The 17,447-nt window shown below is 46.9% G+C and overlaps 1 protein-coding gene across 2 annotated transcripts in view; it reads left to right on the top strand.

Moving 5' to 3' along the window:
• ZNF804A (zinc finger protein 804A) overlaps positions 1-17,224 on the top strand; it is a 155,527-nt gene extending 138,303 nt beyond the window's left edge. Inside the window, exons 3-4 of one of the 2 annotated variants that reach the window (XM_069021468.1) lie at positions 11,264-11,394; positions 13,752-17,224. In XM_069021468.1, the coding sequence (XP_068877569.1) occupies positions 11,264-11,394; positions 13,752-17,040 (3,420 nt within the window). In that variant the 3' untranslated portion in view covers positions 17,041-17,224. Of the gene's footprint in view, positions 1-11,263; positions 11,395-12,153; positions 12,233-13,751 lie in introns of those variants that run through there. The other variant, XM_069021467.1, reaches the window with a different exon arrangement.
• The last annotated feature ends 223 nt before the right edge of the window (positions 17,225-17,447 follow it).

Raw genomic sequence — 17,447 nt, forward strand, 5'->3', positions numbered from 1 at the left:
TCTCGGCTGTCAGGCCCTTTCCCCTCGGGTGCAGTTCTGCTCGCAGCCAGCAGGGGTGGTGGTGGCTCCCGGTGAGCAGGGCAGGTGCGATGGTTCCCCTGCGGCTGCAGGGGGCGCTCCGGAGCGAGCTCGGGGAGCACGCGGCACTGGTGCCCTGGGATCCTGGGAAGGGATGGAACAAAGAAGCTTCATAAACCCCTGAGCAGCTGATCCCGGTGTCCAGCCGGACCCTCGGGAACAGCAGGCTGGAATGGCAGGCTGGAGCGGCAGGGACGAGCACAAATCCCAGATGGCAGACGAGGTGTATCCAAACGGAGAACCCCCCGGCGGTCGGAGCAGGCAGGGCGAGCAGGGCTACAACGTAGCGAAGACTTGAAGCAGCAGCGGGGCAAGGCGGACATGGCTCAGCCTCAGCGGGGCAGGGAAGGTGGGCCGGGGATCCTGGGGTCTTTCTCCGCAGAAGGAAAAAAACAGCCGAAGAAAAAACAGCTTCCCTCTCCGGCGTTTGGGCACCGAACTGCCCACACACCCAGGTGAAACCAAAGAGTAGCCAGGTGCACCCCACCCGCAATGGGTAGCTCTTTGTTTTCCTTAAGTACCCAGTGATTTGTCCTCCTAGCAACAGTATGGGGGGAAAATTCCTTTAACATAGAAAAACTAGGAGAACTCATAAAACCCCAACATTATCCACCCTGAATTTTTTCCCATACTAGCATGTTACATGAAATTTAACCCTTTGAACCATATAAATACATGCATCACCCAAATTATATACATATATACATGCTGATACTGATACAAGTACAGAGCCATGGGTAGTTTACCCTAGAACAAGGTCTCCTTGAGGTATGCATCGGGTCTCTCCATCCCTTTGCATCACCCACCAGGTGCAACCTGGTCCCTGAGCAAAAACAACCCCACGGATGGGTTTGTCTTTGCTCAAGGCAGACTTAACCCAAACAGTTTTTCCAAGCATACCTCTCATGTGCACCACTGGAACCTTATCCCCGTCTGTTGTTTTTAGGGGTTAGGATTGGGCAGGGCCTGCTCGGCTGGTGGAGCCTCGGGGGTTAACTAACCAGGTGGCTCTTGCTAAATGCACCTCCCAGTTTTTGAAAGTCCCCCCACCCAGTGCCTTCAAGGTGGTTTTAAGCAGTCCATTACACCGCTCAACCTTCCCAGCTGCTGGTGCATGGTAAGGGATGTGGTACACCCACTCAATGCCATGTTCTCTAGCCCAGGTGTTTATAAGGCTGTTCTTGAAGTGAGTCCCATTGTCAGACTCTATTCTCTCAGGGGTACCATGCCTCCAAAGGACTTGCTTTTCAAGGCCCAGGATGGTGTTATGGGCAGTAGCATGAGGCACAGGGTAGGTCTCTAGCCATCCTGTGGTGGCTTCTACCATTGTGAGCACATAGCGCTTGCCTTGGTGGGTTTGAGGCAGTGTGATGTAATCAATCTGCCAGGCCTCCCCATACTTGTATTTGGACCACCGCCCACCATACCACAGAGGCTTCACCCACTTGGCCTGCTTGATCGCAGCGCATGTCTCACAGTCATGGATCACCTGGGAGATACTGTCCATGGTTAGATCCACCCCTCGGTCTCGTGCCCACTTATAGGTGGCATCTCTGCCCATCATGGGCCCATCAAGCTAGGAACAGCTCTCCTTTATGTTGCCAATCCAAGTGTATCTGGGACACCTCTATTTTCGCAGCCTGATCTACCTGTTTGTTGTTACGATGTTGTTCGTTAGCCCGGCTCTTTGGGACGTGAGCATCTACGTGACGGACCTTCACGGATAGCTTCTCTACCCGAGTGGCAATGCCTTTCCACTCCTCAGCAGCCCAGATTGGTTTTCCTCTGTGTTGCCAGTTTGCCTTCTTCCACCTTTCCAGCCAACCCCACAGAGCATCCATAAATCAGTGTAGAGGTAGAGCTTTGGCCAGTTCTCTCTTTCAGCTATGTCCAGAGCTAATTGAACAGCTTTGAGTTCAGAAAATTGGCTCAATGCACCTTCTCCTTCAGTAGCCTGTGCAACTTGTCATGTGGGGCTCCATACAGCGGCTTTCCATTTCCGGCTAGTGCCTACAATTTGGCAGGAACCATCAGTGAAGAGGGCATATTGTCTTTCACTCTCTGGTAGCTTGTTACATGGTGGGGCTTCTTCGGCACGCGTCACCTGCTCCTCTTCTTCTTCAGAAGATAACCCAAAAGTCTCACCTTCCAGCCAGTTCATAATTATTTCCAAGATCCCAGGACGACTTGGGTTTCCAATTCGGGCACGCTGTGTGATGAGGGTGATCCATTTGCTCCAAGTAGTGTCGGTGGCGTGATGCATGGAGGGAACCCTTCCTTTGAACATCCACCCCAGCACCGGTAGTCGGGGTGCCAGGAGGAGTTGTGCCTCTGTGCCAATTACTTCTGAGGCAGCTTGGACTCCTTCATAAGCTGCCAAGATTTCTTTCTCTGTGGGAGTGTAGTTGGCTTCAGACCCTCTGTAGCTTCGGCTCCAGAATCCCAGTGGTTGGCCCCGAGTCTCACCAGGCACCTTCTGCCAGAGGCTCCAGGACAGACCATTGTTCCTGGCTGCAGAGTAGAGCACGTTCTTCACCTCTGGTCCTGTCCTGACTGGGCCAAGGGCTATGGCATGAGCAATTTCCTGCCTGATCTGGGCAAAGGCTTGCTGCTGTTCAGGGCCCGAGTGGAAATCGTTCTTCTTTCGGGTAACCAGGTAAAGGGGGCTCACGATCTGGCTGTACTCGGGAATGTGCATCCTCCAGAAACCTATGGCACCTAGGAAAGCTTGTGTTTCCTTCTTGCTGGTCGGTGGAGACATTGCTGTGATCTTATTGATGACCTCAGTGGGAATCTGATGTCATCCATCTTGCCACTTTACTCCCAGGAACTGGATCTCTCGGGCAGGTCCCTTGACTTTGCTCCTCTTGATGGCAAAGATGGCTTCAAGAAGAATTTGGATGATTTTCTCTCCTTTCTCAAATACCTCCTATGCCATGTTCCCCCATACAATGATGTCATCAATGTACTGCAGATGTTCTGGGGCCTCACCCTTTTCCAGTGCAGTCTGGATCAGTCCATGGCAGATGGTGGGACTGTGCTTCCACCCCTGGGGCAGTCGGTTCCAGGTGTACTGCACGCCCCTCCAGGTGAAGGCAAACTGAGGCCTGAACTTGGCTGCCAGAGGAATGGAGAAAAATGCATTGGCAATGTCAATAGTGGCGTACCACTTTGCTGCTTTGGACTCCAGCTCATACTGGAGCTCCAACATGTCCGTCACAGCAGCACTCAATGGTGGAGTCACTTCATTCAAGCCACGATAGTCCACAGTCAATCTCCATTCCCCGTCAGACTTGCACACAGGCCAGATGGGGCTGTTGAAGGGTGAGTGGGTCTTGCTGACCACCCCTTGGCTCCCCAGCTCACGGATCATCTTGTGGATGGGGATCACAGCATCTCGATTTGTCTGACACTGCCAGCGGTGCACTGTCGAGGTGGCAATTGGCACTCGTTGCTCTTCCACTTTCAGGAGCCCGACTGCAGAAGGATTCTCTGATAGTCCAGGCAGGGTGTTCAATTGCCTAATACCCTCTGCCTCCACAGCAGCAATCCCAAATGCCCACCTGAGTCCTTTTGGGTCTTTGTAATAGCTGTTCTGGAGGAAGTCTATGTCCAGAATACACGGGACCTCTGGGCCGGTCACGATTGGATGCTTTTGCCACTCCTTCCCGGTCAGGCTCACCTCAGCTTCCAAAAGGGTTAAGTGCTGTGATCCCCCGGTCACCCCAGCCATGGATACAGGTTCTGCCCCCATGTCCCGATGGCATTAAAGTACACTGTGCCCCAGCATCAACCAATGCATCATATTTTTGTGGCTCTGATGTGCCAGGCCATCGAATCCACACCGTCCAGAAAACCCGGTTCTCCTGTGTCTCTCCCTGGCTAGAGGTAGGGCCCCTCTAGCCCTGGTTATCATTCTTTCCCTGGGCATACATGCTTGAGGTCCCTTCAAGGGGATCCGACATATCATCCTCCCTTTTGTAATACCTGGCAGCTCGGTCATGGGAGGCTGAGGCTACTTTCACCTTAGCGGAACCCCCTTGGTTAGTGCCTCCCTCCTTGAGTTCACTCACCCGCGCTGCCAGGACAGAAGTGGGTTTCCCATCCCACCTTCTCATGTCTTCCCCATGCTCACACAGGAAAAACCACAGCTCAGCTCGTGGGGTGTACCCTCTCTCTCTAGCAGGGGGACGACGGGCTCTGACCTGGGGGCCTGTGACTTGCACTGGTGCCACACTGATCTTCCTCATCTCTTCCCTCATCTCCTTCATCTCCTCTTTGAGGTCCTGGACCACAGCAGAGACATGAGCTTTCAGCATACCATTGACCATACTGTCATAATTCCTGAGCTTGTTGGCAACAGAGCCCACTGTTTCTCGGTTATTGTCAGCATCAATCGTTGCAATGAAGGTGGTGTATTGCGATGGCCCTAGCTTTGCCAGGTTCCACATCATCTGTCCTGTGCACCTGACCTTATCAGGGTCATTACCGTGCTGTCCATCCCTCCCAAAGAGTACCTCTAATACTGCCACCTCTCTTAGCTGTTGGATCCCTTCCTCAAGTGTCTTCCACTGCATTCTGTGATGGTATTCTTGCATTCTTTCTTTGTGAATGAACCTTTCTCTCACACTCATTAAGAGCCACTCCCAGAGAGAAAGGGGCCCTGGGTCCCTCCCAAATATCTGGTCCACACCTGGGTCCTGGGTCAATGATCCCAGATACCTTGCCTCACCACTATCCAGTTGCACACCTGTGCCCATAAGGTCCCAAACCCGAAGCAGCCAGGTTGTATAAGACCCATGCCTCCTTCGCACAATGTCATTTCGCATACCACGGAGACTGTCGTACGACAGGGATTCAGTGATGATTTCCGGCTCTGGCTCTCCTGCTGGTTGTGAGGGCCCTGGTTCCCCATCATCATTAACTGATCGTACTGATTTGGTCTTATACTTCCTCCTTTGCACAGGGGCGACTGCTGCTGGGTGTGGTTGTCCTTGTGGTTCAGCTGAAACCTGGATGGTTGTAACATCTGTGGGTTCCACTGCTGCACCATCGGACTCACCCTCTTTGGTGCAGGGAGAGGGTTTTTTGCTAGCTGAGGACGTGTATTCCCTTAGCACTAGGCATATCTCCTGGCGCACATGGCCCATCTCCTGGCACATCTCCTGCATCCCCTTCACCAGAACCCCCACCCAGTTCGGGTAGTCCATTTCTGAGGTGGGCTGTTGGGCGGTATCAGGCTGTGGGGCAGGGTCTCTAGTGTCTGGGGCTGTGTCAGGCTCTGGGGCTGAATCAGGCTCTGGGGTAGGATCTCTAGTGTCTGGGGCTGTGTCCGGCTCTGGGGCTGGATCAAGCTCTGGGGTAGGATCTCTAGTCTCTGGGGCTGGTGTCTGGGTAGTTATCCAAGCCAATCTCAACTAATCCCTGAGTGCTAAATAGAGTAGGCCTACCAGCACCAGTTGGTTAGTATTCAGAGGGAATCTAAACCCTTTGAAAATTGCTGGAGTGGGCCCAAAGAACTGGTTGAGGGGTTGGGAGAAAACTTTGTCTGGTGTCATTTCCTCACAGAAGGTACCATTGTTAACATAACCCCAAAAACATGCACTTAGTGTGTGATAGCCCTTTATCCATGTACCCACATTCCAGAGGAAGTTAAAACCCATGAATTCCTCACCTTCTCGACCCATAGCGCAAACTGGATAACAGCAATGATAGCCTTAGTCAGAGGACCCATGTTTAGGTAAGGAGCTGCAAAGGGGAAGAATAAAGCCACAGCCACATGCCACCCGAACCAGAGTAAACTAGACCACATAGTGCTGCCTAGCAAGGTTCCTATATCCAGCACACAAAATTAAGTTATCCAGGAACTGTTATTCCCTTTTCACCTCTCTCTCTTAATGCCCTCAGGCCGCATGGTTGGGTGCCAAGATGTGTCTTGGTTTGAAAGACAGGTGTCTGCTAAGGAAGGCAGAAACCTCCCTTGGAATGGCAGATGCAACCCCCTTCCCTCCGAGTTATTATAATTTTGAAATCAAGGGGCTTTTAGGCAAATATGTGGAAAATAGGAATAACAGTTCTTTACTATTATTTATCTATATGTGTATAACCAGTCAAACAAACAACAATAACTGTGGCAGTAACAGCAAACAATCACAAACCCAGTCCCAGCCTTCTCGGCTGTCAGGCCCTTTCCCCTCGGGTGCAGTTCCGCTCACAGCCGGCAGGGGCGCTGGCAGCTCCCGGTGAGCAGGGCAGGTGCGATGGTTCCCCCGCGGCTGCAGGGGGCGCTCCGGAGCGAGCTCGGGGAGCACGCGGCTGCTTTGGTGCCCTGGGATCCCGGGGAAGGGATGGAACAAAGAAGCTTCACAAACCCCTGAGCAGCTGATCCCGGTGTCCAGCCGGACCCTCGGGAACAGCAGGCTGGAACGGCAGGCTGGAGCGGCAGGGACGAGCACAAATCCCAGATGGCAGACGAGGTGTATCCAAACGGAGAACCCCCGGAGGTCGGAGCAGGCAGGGAGAGCAGGGCTACAACGTAGCAAAGACTTGAAGCAGCGGCGGGGCAGGGCAGCCACAGCCCAGCCTCCAGCGGGGCAGGGAAGGTGGGCCGGGGATCCTGGGGTCTTTCTCCGCAGAAGGAAAAAAACAGCCGAAGAAAAAACAGCTTCCCTCTCCGGCGTTTGGGCACCGAACTGCCCACACACCCAGGTGAAACCAAAGAGTAGCCAGGTGCACCCCACCCGCAATGGGTAGCTCTTTGTTTTCCTTAAGTACCCAGCAATTGTCCTCCTAGCAACAGTATGAGGGGAAAATTCCTTTAACATAAAAAAACTAGGAGAACTCATAAAACCCCAACAGCTTTGCAAGTCTAGTTTATGAGAGCCTGCTTGAATAAGCAGTCCTTAGATGATGCCTTTGTGCTGGTGGGATGACTGTTTTTCCTGTGAGATATTAACACCACAGAGAGAGCCTGTATCAATCCTGATGCTTGTTATGATTTCCCCTTTGGTTTCATAAACTTTGTTAAAGTCTCACTACTTTTCAGAGTCAGTTCTGACAACGTTAAGTTGGACGTTCAAAGGTATAAAATTATTTCAGGCTGGGTTTTTCCACCCCTCATTTTATCACCTTAGTGTCATAGTATTCATGTACATTGTGTTTCTCCATTCATCCTTTACGTGCTTTTGCTGTCCTGGGTATGTTTATTAATTAAGGCCTTCTTCTGTGTATTGCAACAAGTGTTTAACTCTTGAGTTTAAAAAAAAAAAGCCAACACCCACTTTTCAGGGTAGCAAAGGGCTTGTAATAATGATGTAAGAAGTACATGTAATGTCCTAATGTGTCCTTAGTTTTGAGAGGATTTGATCCAGAGGGGGATTTCAGGCATCTGTCTCTGGCAGCAGAACCTTGTGGGCTTGTGGTTTCTCTATTATAAAATGCAGAGAAGAATTAGGAAACTCAGAATTAGGAAACTCAGATTTAGAAAACCTTTTGAAAAGCAGCATGCTGAACTGAACTGTCTAGTGTGGTAAATGAGGAAGACAAGGGTGAAGAGGCCAGAAATGGGGTCCTTTTGGAAATCCACTTAGGATGTACCGGGTGTGCACTAAGACTCCTGGCTGAATTTTTTAGAAATAGGTGGAATATTTCTGCTTCAGGCCCCGTGTCACAGTTAGATTTATTAAAATAATCCTGCTTCTGCCCCAGGGAAAGCAGCCCAGTTGCAGGATCCCATTACAAGGCTGGAGAATCAGGGTCAGGCTTCTCATCCCTTCAGGCTGGGCACAGTCATTTGCAAACCGATGGTGCCCATACTCTGCACCTCCAACGTGGCAATACAGTGTATCAGGGTAATGATGAAGGCATTTAGATCTCTTGGAGAAATGTCATTTAATTATTCATTGTGAACTGTTGGTTGAACTCTGCTGGCTGGGTCACACACGTTTTGAGCTTCTTCGTAAGCAGAGGAAAATACAGGAGGGAATCCAATACAGTATCCCTACCTGCTAATTATTTGCTTACCAATCCATGGATAAAAACAAACATAAGAGGCATTAAACTAGCTACTGAAGTTAGCATTAGCAAACAGCTCTGCCACATGAAAAGGCAGAAAGATGATAAGAAGAAGATGTTTTTTAGGAACAAGTCACACTTGTTTTTCTATTGCTGCTATTTACTTTGTACAACTTTAGGGGGGGTCCTTCTGATGCTAAGAATGCATGGACTAATGGTATGATTGGGTAATATCTCATTTTCATTTGCATAACTCAAGTGAAACCAACAATTTGCAACTAAGGGCAGCATAAATGTAGTGCCAGCAATCCCAAGCATGACTAAGTGCAGTAAGGGAATGTCGGTGATGATATTTCATCACATGGCAAAAAAACCAAAGTAGAAAATAACTGCAGTATCAGAAAAAGAAAAACTGGAGGGGACAGTCACTCATTTAGGTGATCTTTGATTTAAAGGAAATAGCATTTGTTTGAAACAGCAGGTGCATATCTTGTGGTTTACAACTAGGAGGAATTCCATTTAGACATGCATTTGCACAATAAAGACCTCAGGAGTTGCCAAGGTATAATCTTTGCAGATTGTTAAAGCACTCCATGAAAAAGACTGAGATACCAGTTGTGAGAAGAAAAAACCCGTTGTGTAAGTTATTTATTTTCTGCTACGACCAGTTCTGTGTACAGGAAAGAGAGGGTGTCAGGAGGTGTCAGAGGACCTACCAGGAGGTCTGACAGAAGGGGAGCTCTGCGACCAGGAGCTCTCCTGTAGAGAAGAGCAGGCAACGGCTGTGTGCAAAAAACTTGCGCCACACCTACTTGTATGGCTATCCAAGGAGAACAATTTAATTACCTAAAAATTGAGAACAAGTGTGGAGTTCTTTTAACTTGCAGCAGTAAGACTAAAGGGTTCAAATTCTGATCAGACTCAAAGCACTAATTATAATCATCCCAGTAATTGCAGAAAAGTACTGCAGCTGGGAGGTGATTATGGTTTTGTATACACCTCAGCTGCTCCTTTTTAACCACGTGAGACAGCATCCTATTATCTTCCTTTTGTTCCCTTACTTATCACTTACTTCTTTCCTTAGCACTGGAGGGGAAAAAAAATCCTGAAAAAATATTGCAAAATGCAATGAAATCTTCTCTTTAAGGGCCAAGGGCTGGAGGTGGGGAGGGGAAAGAGCAAACTTCATCCCTTCTCTTGTGTTTTGAGCACTCAGAAGTTGCCTATGAAATTAAATACTTCAGGGTTCATGAGTGGCAGGTAGGAAGCAGGGTCAGTATCATGCTATCTTTAGGAAAACAGGAGTGCACAGGGGTAAGATTTGTTCAACAAAGATGCTTCACATTTCAAGCATTCTTTTCTGGGAAAAAAAGATATCATACCTCTAGTTTTGAGTGTGCTTATAGCCTTATACTGTATTAGCACAATAAAGCAAATTTTTATAAGTAGAAAATGTTGATATTTAGAAAATATAAATGGTGGAAGAAGTGATTACATTTCAGATTATTTTTATCTATCAAGGATATCCAGGCATTTGAAAAAGAATGCAAAACTTGAAAATAGAGCGTGGTACTCACTCATTTTTCTGCAAGTTTTTTTTCTCTGCATGTTTCTCTGTATTTATTTCTTGGCATTGAATGGACTGCCCAAGTAGTGTTACCATCACCCAAAATGGCAAAGACTAATTCAGCGTGTGACCTGAATCTTAGAATATCTCAAGCTGGGTCGGACTCATAAGGATCATGAGTCCAACTGCCTGCCCCTTGCAGAACCACCTAAAACTAAGCCATGTGTCACCAAGAGCCAGATGGTCCCTCAGCTGTTGGCAGGTTTGGTGCTGTGGCCACTTCCCTGTGGAGCCTGAGTGACTGACCACCCTCTCAGGGAAGAAGGGGGTGACAATATGTGTGGGGTATTTTTCTGTGAATAGGGGAAAGGAAAATTCACAAAAGAGGTGAAATAAAAGAATTGAGAAGGAGCAGTAGGACTTTGCTGACAATGTTTTGCAAACTCCGTTCTCTGTATCTATTATGTGTGCCTCCAGTGGTAACAAAAGCTCTGAATACCCCTCAAACAAATTGAAGTTAGAATTTTGCTTTCACAAATCACTGTGGCCCCTCTTCATGGCCAGTCATTAGCCGTGGACACTAAAAGGGGGTGGCAAATTACTGGGTTCTTCCCAGAATTGTGAGATTATGGTTTTGTAAGATGATGTCATCAGACTGTGAGCCATAATCAGGGACACACTGAGGACCATGGGGGTTTGGGACTGGAATACATTTTGCTGACATGAAGAACTAGGGAGGTCCCTGCATATTGTCCCTCTGTGATATACAGAAAATATTCCCTTTTTATTTGGAGACTCAGAGCTGAGCACTTTCATTTCCTTCCAAAGAAGTAGTCTGGGGATAAAATCAAATGCGATCTTGGATTGCACCTCAGTATCTGCTTAACTGCTGTGTCAGACACCAGTGAGAGCAGGAAACACAGGCTCCTTCAAAGGGACAATCTCCCCATTTCAAAATACAGGATTTCTCTGTCCGTTACATCCCCTGGAGATCCCTGCTGGGTCAGGCCCTTTTAACTTCTCTAATAATGGCTGGGGTGGCAGGACAGGAGCTCTCAGGAGCTTTGCAGGTGTTGGCATGCTGATAACATGGCAGGGCAGGTCCAGAGGGACCTTGATAAGCTGGAGAGGAGAACTGACAGGGACCTTCCGCAGAGCAGCAGTGACAAATGCCATGCCCAGCATCTCGGGCAGAAAAATTCCAGATTTAATATAATATGGGTGGTCAGAAGGCTTTTGAGAGGCTTTGCAGAAAAATACCTGGAGTGGTCTCATTTTTTATTGATATCTCAAAAAGCAATTATGCTGTGGGGAATGTTTTGGGGAGGAGTCACGACCAAAATTCTGGGTGAACTTTGCATCATCCTACTGAGCTAGTCTACATCATCACAAAAGCTACAGTAAAATTTGCTAGGTTGTCTATAGCCTGGCTAACCTATCTTTAGCATCTCTAGGTATTTTGGTTATTCCCTTGAAATCCTTAAATTTGTTGAATGGTTAGGTTCAGAATAGTTTGTGCCGTGAGCACTTAGCAGCAAGCAACTGTCATGATAATGTTTCTCATCCCAGGGGTTTTTATGTGCATTATGTGGCTGTTTCTTGCAGAGACTGAAGGAACTGAAACAGAGGGAGTTTGCTCGAAATGTAGCATCTAAGTCACGGAAAGATGAAAGAAAACAGGAGAAAGCCCTTCAGCGTTTACACCAGCTAGCTGAGCTAAGGAGAGAGAGAACGTGGTAAGTCCATAGCTGCTCAAACAGAAAAAATAAGCCCTCCACTGTTAGCTGGTGCTGTGGGATGCAGAAGACCCTTGGCTGTAGCCACACACACGTTTCTAGGACATTTTGGAAGCATTCTGTGCACAGTATTTGATTCACACTGTGTGCAGGAATGAATGTTAAAACATTGCTTTTTCAGCTGAGCTAAAATGACACATTTTTTTAGTTTAAAAAAAGATGTGTTTCATATATATTTCATAAAACCAGGCACTTTGGTTGAAAGCTGAGTGAACTAGGTCATGCATTTGCAGGCTGACACTACTTCATTGATGAGGTGAGGAACACAGTCTGTCTCTCTAGGATGTAACAGATCTCTGCGATTTAGTTTTCAAAATGCTCGCCTGGGAAAACATCCAGAAACCTAGCTTTAAATCTCAATAGCTGGATTTTTTTTTATTAAAAGGTAAGTGCTCCTTTTCCCCTGCTCAGCAGAGTGTTCACCTCCCTCTGCAAAAGTGACTCCTTGCTACTCGTACATTTTAGTATTGTATCTAGGCAAGCTGTTGAAATTAATATTGAGCTTGCTAGTTGTGACTGAATTATCAAAATATGACACAGTTCTGACACTGATAAGCCACTGAAAATATATGTACTTGTCACAGTGTAATCTCTGAAGAAAAAAAGAGAGAAAAAATGTAGATGCTCAAGTGCAAATGTTTTCTCTTTTTTCAGCCTTCGCCTCCCCAGATGAACTAACAGAGAAGTCCAACCAAGCTGCAGCTCTTGTTCAGAAATAGTCTCTTTGTCCCTAGTTTGGGTGGTGGGCAGCATGCTGAAGCAAAGTCTGAATGATCAGGTGCATGGGACATGAATGTTGCAGGGTCTGTTTGATGGGAGCAACAAGACAGCTAATTTTTTAATCTTTTTATAACTCATGTGGAGACTCTCTTCTCCATGAGTGTTTTAACTGTCCATATTTTATACTTGAGTATATTAGATATCATTCCCCCTAAACATGCTCCAAAATCTGAATTTTGCATATTTCATGAGAAAGAGGAAAGAGGAACTTACTGTTTCCCTTTTTCCATGCTAGTGAAGCACAGATTTTGCAAGCTTTTGTTGTTTCTGGATTGTTTGGGGTTTTTTAAAATATCCTTCTGCTAGTTCGTGAAGGAAAATTTTGATCTGAGCTTAATTTATCTATTTCATAATTGCCATTTACTACCACTTTGCATCCTTAGAGGTGTGATATAGACAGACACACAGGATTTTTTTAAACTGGCACTTTGTAGGCTTGTTTTGTTGAAGTCACCATTTTATTCTGTGGAAGAAAGGATTTGTGTGGGGGTTTAATATGTATTTCAAAATTGTAAAGAACTGGGCAAGGCAGGAATTCTCATGAGGAATTCCTTTCTCATAAAACCTCTACCTTAATTTCTAGATCTGATAGGGTAAAGTCATTATTTTTGGCGCTTCTTGGGTTCCTAAATGACCCTTGCAAGTTCTACCAATGGCTCATCAGCGAGTATTGCTCTGCACTGTAGCACAGAGTGATTTGACTAAAACAAGCAAACGAATGGTTTTAACATAGGCCCATTACTCCTAGTGCTGAGCAGTTTCTCTGGCTCCTGGAAAATTGGCAGCTTAAACACTTTTTGCTCTTCTCCTTGCTTCCTACTAAGTCAAATAGAACAGATGGGAAGAGGACATGAAACGAAGAACAGAAGTAGACAGTGATAAATTTTTTCTCAAGAGGGATGAATCACTTACTTTACTTCTGTCAGCTGAAATGCTCTCCCCAGTTTTATTTTTCCATGAAAGAAATTGCTGAGATGGCGATGGTTTGGTTTGTGCACACAAATAGGATGGGGGCTGCTGGGCAATTGCCTGTGGGCAGAGCAGCAGTCACTGGAATGATGACTAAGAGGGAAGTGCTTTATGAAGCACTCTGTTTTAATATATTTTGTAACATGAAGGAATGTAAAACTGCTATCTGTAGTAATAGTGTTGTAACCGTGGTGGTCTGCTGGGTGGAGAAGCAAGATTTCTGTGGAGACAGTCTCTTCTTTGGCCAGCCAGCCTGTCTACAGAAACTTAACTACTTTATAGGAATGTTAGTCCTTCAGCTGATGACTTCACATGAACGAGCCGGGGGCATAATATTTACTCTTTTTGTTTTAGTACTGGATAACTGATCTTTATCATAAAAGATGGCATTTTTTCATAGTCTAAATGCACATATCCACAGAGTCTTCCTCTTTCCTTAAAAACTCCCTTAAGTACCAATGTAATTACCAATTCTAATTACCCATGTACCAATTTCTGTCAGCAATCCTCTGAAAGGTATTGACTCAAAGTTTTATTTTCCTTCCTAGTGCACCTGGAAGTGGCCCTATGTTCAAATCCACTACAGTGACTGTGCGAGATGATTGCAATGATACCCCCAAAAGTGCCGCCATAGATTCTACCAAAAGCCAGCATTTCAGCTGTCCATTAATGCACGATGCCCAGAATTGCAAAGACATTGCTTCTGTTGTTTCTTCTTCTCCTGGAGATGCAGGTAGTCCTCAATCCAACACTAATAAATGCGGAGATCTGGTTCAAGGAGCTCAAGGACACAGAGTTGGGTTCTCCTTTGCTTTTCCTAAGAAAGCAGCAGTCAAACTGGAGTCTTCAGCTGCCGTTTTCTATGAGTTTAATGATGAAACCTCCATGGAGCATGGATTTAGCAGAAGGAGTAGGTTTGTTCCAGAAACATGTAACCTTCAGTCTCCTTCAGCAGCCGAAATAGTTGTATGCCCTGAGGAGAAACACAACTGTTTTCACCCACTGGTGGAAAAATGCACAGACACAGCAGAAGCTCCTGAATCTCAGGAGTCAAAAGAGCCATCCAGTGAGGAAAGCGGGGTGCTGGAGAGTCCTGCTGTAACTCCTGCCATGTCCCACTCAAAGCAGCTGGTGTCCTCGGACACGGATGGCCACAGTGTGGATGTAAGTGCGGCCGACTTGGGGGACCAAACACTGCCCCTGGCTGCAGACAGTGCTCAGGTCCTGCCCCTGGATGGCAGTGGGCATGAGCTGCAGGCTAGCAGAGCTCCTGTGCAGGAACTTGTGGAGGATTGCTCTTCTCTGCAGGATGTTGCGGAGGAAAGCTATAACAATGGGAACAGTGATCCATCTGCAAATGAAACTGAAATAAAAAACCTGGGGGCAGATGCAGTAGTTCCAGCACCATCTGAAGAAGGTAGTGGAGCCCCAAAAAGCAAACCAGACACGTACAAGAGACCCTGTCAACCCTTCGTTCCTGTTCTTAGCAAATACGGATCAAATGTTCTTCAGTGGCCATCAGAAATGTTAATTTACACAAGTACAGACCCATCAATTTCATATAGCTGTAATCCTTTATATTTTGATTTTAAGTCATCAAGAGCAAGTGACAGCCAAGAAAAGCCCAAGCATCAATCAAACATACCTCATTTGCACCATAAAACTGAATCTCACCATGTCTTAGTCTCGGATTTTACAAATAAACCTACTTCAGAGTGTGGTGGTTATGAAGTAGAAGTGAAGAAAAATGTGTGCAACTATACAATACCCCTATTAAGTGATGTTTCCCTCTTCAGAAATTGTGACCTTGCAAAAAATCAAAACAAAGTGTCCTTGGATGAGTCGTTCACGATTAGAAAAATAGAAAAGTATCACATATCTCAAAACCCCTTACAACAAAACACTGTGATAGATGAGAAATACAACAAAGTCTGGATCAAAGAAGGCCATGAAAAATGGCTTCACAAAGGCAGAAAAAGTAAAAGGAGAAGAAAATTATGTCATTGTCATTATCATCACTGTGGGGACACAACAGTAGCAGAAATGGAAATGTCTCCAGTAACCGAAAAAAAAGTTACTTACAGAGATGAAAATAAATATCAGCACCTCCAAAATAATGCAGAGAAGTGCAGACATGATGCAGGGAATATCTGGTTAACTGCAAGTGAGGTACCGCAGTTACATCGAAAATTTGGCATTGAAAATGGTCCTAAGAGAGTCATGTCTGCATCAGATCACATACACTGGGACAGAGGCTGGTGTGACTTTTGGAGTGCAAAAAATAGTGGCCAACACCATGGTTGTAAAGGACCACACAGAAAGAGTGAAGCAAGCTCCCGAAGGCAGGCAAAGCAGCTGACTCCGAGTTCCAGGAGGCACAGCCTAAGGCACTCTAAAACGTGCTGTAGCTGGAAAGTCAGGAGGTCAAGCTATAACCCAGAGCATAAATGTTTAGGACAATGCAGTGAGGAGAAGGGGCTGAGCCAAAATCAGCCCATAAAGAGAGGTTACAGTGTTCTGACAGAAGAACCTGAGAAACCCCACCGCAAGCGGAGGCAGCACACCTACTCTTCTTCCTCGGATGAAAGTTCATGTGGACAGACATTATCAGCAGAGGAATATCTAAGGCAAGTACATGCTTTAGGTACATATCACAAGGCAAAAGGGAAACACAGGAGAAGGAAAACTAGAATCCATCATGTTTTCCTTGACAGGAATGCAAAAAGTGAGACCTCTGAACCTTCCAAAGAAAATTCTGCAAATTCTACGTTACATATTTTGGGGGACCTATTGACTCAAGACAATCTAGAGGAAACTAATGCACATCCCAAAGATGATGATGCAAAAGATAGGGATGAAACAATGGAGCTGGAGGAAAGCAAGGCACCTCTAGAAACTGCTGGCCCACAGGTGCTGGAAGATGATAAACTGATGGTGTGCGCAGCGATGGAGAGCGCACCGGCCATGCTTCCTGATGTCATCACAAGTTCTGCTGCTTCTGCTCCTGACCACACTGCTCCAGCAGCTGCTGCCAAACAGGATCTTCCCCAAGAGGCAAAGAAAAGAGAAAATGTCAACAGTCGTGAAAATCAAGCTCGTTACAAAGTTCCCGTCCCCAACAGACACTTGGAACATGCTCCTCCTAAATCCTATCTTTGCCATTATGAATTGGCCGAGTCTCTACCGCATGAGAAAATGGCTGAGGTAGCCAGTGAATGGGTGCAGTGTAATCCTGGCATATTTAGCAGCCCCCCGCCCTTGCCATTCAAAGAAGCACATGTAAACAGTCACACCTTTCTAACTACCGAGCAGTTAATAGCCCCCTTCCCCCTGCCCGATCAGACGCTGATATTCCCTCCTGATAACCACGAGAAGTTCAAAGAGCTCCCGTCGGAGGCGTATCAGCAGATCGTGCCGCAGAACGTGCTGTCCAGCAAAGTGAAGTTCGCATTCGCCCCACCGGCGATGCAGCCCCCGGGCTCGCCGCTTCCGCCCTTGCCGCTGCAGCCGCCGCTGTGCTCTACCTCGGTGACCACCATCCACCACACCATCCTGCAGCAGCACGCTGCCGCCGGCGCGCTCAAGGTTCTCCAGCCCCACCAGCAGTTCCTCTCGCAGGTCCCGGCTCTTTCCAGAGCGCCTTTACCTCATCTCCCGGTAGGACCGCGGCTCTGCCCGGGCGGCCACGCAGCCTTTGTCGCCCCGCCGCACCTGCCGCTGCTGCCGCCCTCGGTCCTGCACCCCGCCCCGCTGGCCTTTCCCCCGCTGCCGCACACCGTCTTCCCGTCCCTGCTGGCCCCGCACCCGGCTGTCATCCCCCTGCAGCCGCTCTTTTAGGACAGGAGTGGGGGAAGGAGCGTTCAGCTAAACCGTCCTGCTGTTTCTACAGTTCCCTCAAGCTTTGCAAAGTGGTTCTGTGAACTAAACTGGTTAAAATTTCTCATTCCGTGGGAAGCATTTACTGTACGTATAATGATGCAACAAACATTCATGGCAAGTTCAGACCTATACTATTACTAAAGCACTGAATAGTCTGATACTAATTACAAACTATATATATATGTGAAAATCATGTCTTAGAATATGTATAATGTATATAAAATATATTTATAGTTCTATAACTTATGTTGTATTCACTTTTTGTTTTTTTATCTTTGTGTATTTGCACCTATTTAATGTTTAGACAAAGCTGATGCACTATGTTTTGTACTATGTTCTCTGAAACTGTAAATCTAGTGACAAAT

Source organism: Aphelocoma coerulescens, chromosome 7 (assembly GCF_041296385.1).
Source record: "Aphelocoma coerulescens isolate FSJ_1873_10779 chromosome 7, UR_Acoe_1.0, whole genome shotgun sequence".
Lineage (NCBI taxonomy): Eukaryota > Metazoa > Chordata > Aves > Passeriformes > Corvidae > Aphelocoma > Aphelocoma coerulescens.